This window comes from Penaeus chinensis, chromosome 3 (assembly GCF_019202785.1).
Source record: "Penaeus chinensis breed Huanghai No. 1 chromosome 3, ASM1920278v2, whole genome shotgun sequence".
Taxonomy (NCBI): Eukaryota; Metazoa; Arthropoda; class Malacostraca; order Decapoda; family Penaeidae; genus Penaeus; species Penaeus chinensis.
Genome location: NC_061821.1, coordinates 2,026,223 through 2,033,722, shown reverse-complemented (window position 1 = coordinate 2,033,722; position 7,500 = coordinate 2,026,223). Strand labels below are relative to the sequence as shown.

The 7,500-nt window shown below is 37.5% G+C and overlaps 1 protein-coding gene across 2 annotated transcripts in view; it reads right to left on the bottom strand.

The window, feature by feature from the left end:
- LOC125038782 (bromodomain and WD repeat-containing protein 3-like) overlaps positions 1-7,500 on the bottom strand; it is a 29,699-nt gene that overhangs the window by 8,388 nt on the left and 13,811 nt on the right. For both annotated transcript variants that reach the window (XM_047632394.1, XM_047632402.1), the window contains exons 11-22: positions 7,323-7,500; positions 6,822-7,009; positions 5,860-6,085; positions 5,250-5,567; positions 4,377-4,723; positions 3,685-4,014; positions 3,320-3,568; positions 2,996-3,203; positions 2,621-2,794; positions 1,550-1,797; positions 999-1,150; positions 122-370 (exon numbers count right to left, since the gene is read on the bottom strand). The exon at positions 7,323-7,500 is cut by the window's right edge and continues 46 nt beyond it. In XM_047632394.1, coding sequence (XP_047488350.1) covers positions 122-370; positions 999-1,150; positions 1,550-1,797; positions 2,621-2,794; positions 2,996-3,203; positions 3,320-3,568; positions 3,685-4,014; positions 4,377-4,723; positions 5,250-5,567; positions 5,860-6,085; positions 6,822-7,009; positions 7,323-7,500 — 2,867 coding nt within the window. The remainder of the gene's footprint in view (positions 1-121; positions 371-998; positions 1,151-1,549; positions 1,798-2,620; positions 2,795-2,995; positions 3,204-3,319; positions 3,569-3,684; positions 4,015-4,376; positions 4,724-5,249; positions 5,568-5,859; positions 6,086-6,821; positions 7,010-7,322) is intronic.

The window sequence follows — 7,500 nt, the reverse complement described above, 5'->3', positions numbered from 1 at the left end:
AGGTTCTGATTTTATAAAATGATCACATCCATTGCTTTATCAAGGGTGCTGCCAAAAATTTTGTATCTCCTCAACCAAGGAAAATCTTTGACAGACATTAACTCGAAGCTTTTGCACTGACCTGAATGGTATAGAGTCTTCTTTTTCAAATATACTTCTGAGGAGATCTCGACACATTTGTTGCCATGACTTCTTTACAGCTGCAGGTTGTCCTCGACCACGGAGACCTTTGCTGTGACCCCCCTTGCCCTCACCCCGCAATCCCCCACCTCTACTTTCTCCAGTTGGATCCTCATCGCTATGATCTGGAGAGTGGTAGTTGGCTTGCAGTTCGTGGTATAGGGGTGTGGGGTCGATACATGTGTCATCTCTGTGGAATATTTATCAAAGATTAGATCAAGACAAATGAGATGCATAAATGTTTTACCTGCTACCATGGGGTGTGGGGTCGATACATGTGTCATCTCTGTGGAATATTTATCAAAGATTAGGACAAGACAAATAAGATGCATAAATGTTTTACCTGCTACCATGATCTTACAACACATAACTATAATCTAAGATTTGTTCCTGGTCTTCTTCAAAAGCATCACTATTTTTATGGACAAACAAGGGAAATTAGATCTTTCTGTTTTCCTTCCCAACTAAACCAACCTCATTCATGAATTGTAAGTCAGCCAAATAAATGAAAAATTAGAAGCAGAAGTATACTTTCCCATGCTACCCACAACATATGATCTTTTGATAAAAGAGGTTAAAAAGTGACTTTATGCCTACTTTTAGAGTTATAACTTCTTAATGATCACAATCAGGGCAAAGTAACCAAACAACACAGAGCAGTCTTAACTGCATATAGTATGGAGACTTGAAACCTGGCATCTAGGCTGTGCATGTAACTGCTAGAACAGATGTTGTATAGTGTCCATGGGATAACGACAAATGGGATTTCTATTATCTAAAATGAGGGTAGTGAAAAAATGCAATTCTTTTAGACTCACTTGATCAGTTTCAAGCACAGTTCAGTGACAATCCTGGCTTGTCTAACAATATTGCTTCCTTTCTGGTTGAATTTTTCTGTGTTGGTGGCCAGGTACCGCACATCAAACTGGACTGCATTGATACGCCGATAAAAGCGGTTGTCTAGTCTACTCTGAAATTGAGAATAAAATAACAAAGATGTAAACACCATTGTTTAGAGATACTAAAAGCATACTGAATGGGAAAAAAATGATAGAAATAGAGAGGAGTAGAAAGAGAGACAGGGCATGAGAGGTTTAATCATATTTTATTGCTCATATTCAGCTGAAAGGTCATGGACTGACAATTTACTTTTTTTATATAAACTGAATATTCAAGTTATGGTTATCCCTTCCTACCTGTACACATTTCAACATCTTAAGGTAATGATAAAAGCCTTTTGTATGAGACCCTTATCCTTAATATCGGATAGTAATGTTGCTTGTACATCACCCTATAAATGAATGTCCAATAATTATTATTCCCCCTCCCCCACAAACAATAAAAAGACAATTAAATAAATAACAAGTACCTTGATGGTAGTAAGATCCATAGGGTAGTCTATGGTTAAGGCATACATTGGATATGCGTTGAGATCAACAGGGACGAGGAAGGGCTCAGCAATGGCCAGCGTCATGATGAGGGAAAGGCCATGACTGATGCGATCACATTCCTGATCAGGGTTACGCCCTACCCACTCCTCAGACTGAGGTCGGTAGAGCAGTTCCTCAAGCTCTTTGGGCTTCACTGCAACGCTACCACCTCTTTCCATTACTTCCACTGTGGAGAGAGGAAAGCTCCATTAAAGGTATAAAGAATTATATATTACTATCAATAAAGTTGCAGATATAGCATTTTTCTTTTTCTCTCTATACATATTAACCCATTGGTGCGGGGCATGGCATGTAAATACATGTTATGCCCACTGTGATTTATTTTATTAATTGTTTTTACACATAGATGGCTCTGCAAGTGCTTTGTCACACCATGGATTCAATCATTAGTAATAACTATCTCCCCTGTTTCCCCTTCTCACTGATTTTCAGAAATATTCCCTTATATCTTATTATGTTAATCATAATAATTATGTCCATAAAGATAATAACAATAGTACCATCAATATTGATAGCACTAGTATAAAAAACAAATACAGAAAAACTCAAGGAAATGGGCAAATTAACACTTGTAGAGCCACTTAAGTATAAATACATTTCACAAAATGAAACTATATTACATTCTCCTGGAAGCACTGGGTTAAGGTAGCTGGATGCCTATAGATTTCACAACATAAATTATGCTCTAACAATGATGGAAATAGAGAGAGAAGAAGAAGAAGAAGAAAAAAAAAAAAAAAAAACACTCGCACAAAATAATTAAAAATAGTTCCTTTTTATAAGGACTTTTATGACTTTTTAAATCAATTTCCTTCCAAAAATGTCAAATGGCATTAAGATAAAAAAGAACAAGACCACTAGAGTCTCCTAGCTGACACGCAAAAATAAATAAACAGGAAAATAATAATAAACAAACATACAAAATAAACCTAAAAATTATGACAATGAGTTAATACAACCAAACTATCTCTCTAATATCCTGAACTTACTGTTTTCATCAATGGGTTCCATATCCCAAGGACTCAATCTCTCCTCTTCTCCATTATCCCACAAAACTCTGTAGCACATGAACATGGAGTCGGGGAACTCAGATAGGTGAGGCTCATGGCTTTCCACGGTGCCTAACCACCATGCATCATCAATTATGCATCTGAACCTGTCACCTGTCAAGTTGAGGAAGAAATAGCATCATGCAATACAAAACTGTAATGACATACCTTACAATAATAATAATTATTGAATACTTCAGTTATATCAATAAAATCCATTAAATAACAAAAATATGACTGCAAAAACTGATGAAGTGTCCATCAAGTAGAAAATATAAATACATAAATTAACATCAAGATCTCTTTAACCATTACCTTTCTTCCAGTGTCTACTCATGGCATAATTGTATGTGGCCTTTAATATAAGAAAATCAAGTACATCTGGCATGTCATGGTATTTAATGGTGAATGAATCTGAAGTGAGTTTTCCTCGACCAAGGTCCATAATTCCAAGCTTGAGGCAACAGAGTCTGGGTGGCTTAATCTCATACTTGATGCCTATAATTTTTACAAACTCTTGATCCTGTTTGGAGAGATCCCAAACAAATGTTTAGGTTAAAACAGAAAAAATATAATTTCAGTTTCATATATAGCAATATTCATCTGTACATTCTACAAACTCCAAAGCTTTTGTCTCACCCTCAATTTATTTGTAGTTCTCATCCATGGGAGACTCCTTTTGTCAATGGTGTAGAGCTTTCTATTCATGACAGCTTCTACATACAGCATGTGGCCCTGCATAAAATATATGAGTTCATCTCCCATTTGTGGGAAGTATGGCGCCTTCTTGGGGAAGGTTTCCGTCAACCACTCAGGTGGACGGTACTCTTCTGGAATCTCATCAGCTGCTCCATTCAGCTCCGACAAGTTAGGCCGTGGTCCTCTCAGCTGAAAGATTGTCTACTGAGTATACACAATCTTGCATAGGAATCTATAAACATATTCAAATTCATCTTCAAAAGCCTTTACAAATTATGTTTACATCAAAACGTTTCCTCACTAACCTTTCTCTGTACACGAGGAGTTGAAGCAGATTTTCCTTTATCCACATCATCATCATAATCGTCATCCTCTTCATCATCGTCTTCTTTGTTTTCCTTGTCATCATCTTCATCACTTGTTAACCTTCCTTTTCTCCTCCCCTTCCTTATGGATTTCTTCTGTTTATGAGCTGTTCTCTTGGGGGGTTCAAGGCTGAAACCTGCATCAGCTGTCCAGTCAGAGTAATCTGTGGACTGATCATCTGAGCTGGAGGACTCTTGGAGCTCCTCATTCTCTATTTCTGTCCCAGAAGAGGTGCCGGGACTGCTGGATCCTGGTGGATTCTCTGCATCCTGTGGATTTTTGTTTTGTTTTTTTGTAATCAGTCATCTTGCAATCCTGCTTAGCACTTAGAAAGTAAGCAAGCTCTAAATTAAAGATTTAAAGTATGGGATTCTGATTCATAAGCCTGACATTTCATTTAATACATTCAAAACACATAGTTTTAGTTGTATCTTTGACTAGTACAAGTCTCAATATAAGTGAGCCTGAAATGGGTAGTGCATCTCATGTAGAAGAGGAGTAATAAAAATAAAAATAATACAAAAATAACAATTAGAAATATAAACAACATAACTATTTCTATTAGTACACTCACACTTGTAATTATTATTGATATCTGAAGGTGAACCACTAAACAAAAGTGAAAACAAACCTCAAACTCCTGGCCTTCGTAGGTCCCTCTTCCGGATTCCCTGACTGAGCGTGTTGAGTAGGAATGAGTTTGCTTTTTCTGTTTTTTCCTTGTCTTCCTCTCTGCCTCGTGTTGTTGCTGCTCTGGGGACTTCACTGGTTCAGGTTTCTTGCGACTCTCTTCTTCATAAAATTGTAACTCATACTCTCCAAGAATCCTTCTCTTAGTGAGGTTTTGTTTGATGTTTGAGTGCTGTTGCTGGCGTATGATAATGCGACGATTCCACTTCATGTTAGGATCACGCTGCCAGTTTCCCGTTGACTGACGCACACCTTCCAACTCACCCACTCGCCGGGTTCCTGCGCGACCTGGCAATTATTCAAAATTTAAATAGATTAAAAAATTAAATAAAAACAAATATGTGAGTATGAGAAAACCAGAGACATCAAATCTAACCCCTAAAACCTTTTGAGTAACATTTTTTTTCCTTTTAAAATATAAAGAACTTAATGCACAAACTTTCAAAAACTGTTAAGCTATTACCTGGTATCTGTTTAGCCTTTTTGTCTCTTTATTGACCAAGTTTGTTTTAGCCACACCCACTAGCTAATCCCCATACACCCTTTTTCCTTTAGACACTGTTCTCACTAAATCAATCATATCTCTTTCTGTTGTGAGTGGAATGAAAGGGCTGAAATTACAATGATGGCATATTTAATGGTTAATGCAAAGACTTTTCAACTCTGATGGTCCACTGTGTACTTATTTAATAGCATAATGGTAAATAAAATAAAGAACAAAATTTGCCTAATTGAAACTTAAAAATCAAGGCGTTGTTTGCAAGTGAACATAAGCTGGAGGTTACAAAAGGCATTAGACCTGTAGCTAACTCACTTGCTCTGGGTGAGAGTGGGTCATGGAGAGAAGCAACAGCATAAGAGTGATCTGTTGGGGGACCTCCTGAACTGGATCTCCGTTCCCCCCGTGCACTACTACTTTCTCTTCTCTCTCGTACATTGCTTGGGCCTGGCTGGTCAATAGATGCGTCAGACGGTCTTCGATTATGGGCTATTCTCTGGTCCTGTTCATGTGCAAGCCGTTGTATCATTTCATCAATGTTTGGTCTCTGGCCACCAACAACCTCAGGAGCTGGAGCAACTGCAGGAGGATGCTCATAGTCTTGTAGTGCTGCATCTAGCACCTCTTGATCACCTGAGAGAAAGAGTGGGTGCCCAGTGTTGAAAAAAATTCATATGACACTGAAATTAATTTATCTTGTATGACTACCTAATGGATGTGGGAACAGAGCTGCATGGGTGCACAGGTTCCTTAAAAGCCAGCACACTTCTCTTGAAATTCTAGGACTTGAATATAAAATTTGGAAACATTAGAACACATAATGCCAAACATGAGCTAAAAAATGAATAGGCCCAAATGAGTTTTTCTCTCCAGTGATCTGTACTTCTAGCTAATTAATTTACTCATAACCATCACACATCCTCACCATTTGCATTCAATAAAACATTTGGAATAAGCTGGTCATGTCTGCAGTTTTCTCGGCCAGGCACAAGCCTTTGGTATTCAGGAGGGTATGGATCACCATCCATGTTGACCAAGAATGGGGGAGGCATGAGGTGTGGTGCCATCTGAGTCTGCTCGTCCAGCACATGGTTGTTGGCGTCACGCACAAGAGGCCGATAGTCCGTATGAAAGAAGAGCTCTTTTGGTATCTAAATGGAGAGAAAAAGGGGAAATTACAATTAGGAATAATTAAATGCAACATTTTTGTTGCACACAGATCTCTCTATATTTCCATACAAGAATGTATACAGATCTTATGAACATTTCTGTTCAATATCAAGTTGGAAAGGAGGAGGCAGAAGGAGAAATCATGAATGAGTAAACAAAAAAATGGGAGTAGGTAAGAGTAACTGATTTTGAAGCCACCCTTGCTACATCCTCTTGACTAATGTGTCTACAGACCCCAAGACCCATTATACATTTCTGGTGAAAATGTCTGTCCAATTTCATGTGGGAAGAAACTTGTAGAAAGGGAAAGAGAAGCCATGAGAGACCAAGAATGAATAAACAAAAAATGGAAAGCAAGGTAAATAGATTTTGAAGCCTCCCTTATTACACCTCTTTGGAGTCTGCAGACTGCAAGAGGGGTAGAGAGAATTGCTAGGGGGTTCAAGACATGCTATTGGTTTTAAATAACCACTTATACAGATGTTAACCAGGACTATCATTTAATTTATCATCAAAGTTTAGATATGTCTGAATAATTACATAAATACATTCTATTGTATAACAAGTTATATATGGCTACATCCTATTTTACCTATTACCAGTCTAGGAAGTCCTTATAATATTTTCATAGATACAAGTTCTGTGGAGGTCAAAGGTTGTGAACCACCAATCTAATACTACAGTGGCATGGAAAAAGACAAACTCTCTCAACAATACCTTCTTGAATTTCTCATTGTGTCCAATACCAAAGAGAATGAGATGTCCATGAGAATCTGTTGTTGCTATAGTATAACCATCAGGTGACCATTTGGCATCAAACAGTGCACCATAACCTTGGCCTTCAATGGTATTTTTAAAGCTTCTCACTAGGGTTCCTGTGCTGATATCCCAGATCATCAATTGACCTGCAATAGTACATACAAATGTAATAATTGACAAACTGAGTGGATATACAAATATGGAATTTTGTTAAATGTTACATTAGATAATTATTTATAATCAAAAACCCACAAAAAATAACAAAATGTAAATTCTTATGCTTGGGATTTAGGAAAAATAAATATTTAGACACTTCCTACACACTTCTCCATAATGAAACATTACCATTACTATCAACAAAAATATTTTTGCCTTACGTACACATATAAACAAATGCATCTCAAAACAACACTTTACAAAATAAAATGCTTCCTTTAAATCCCTATAAAAGCTCCTTACCATCATGAGCTGCAGTCAGGATAATATTATTTTCAAGGGGATGTGCCTCAATCACATAAGAGTTATCCTCATGGCCCCTGAGGATATATTTTAGCTTGCCTTGGCTACTATCCCACACACGCAACCACTTGTCATTGCTAGCGGTGATGACATATTCGTCGCTCCTGTTCCATCCTAC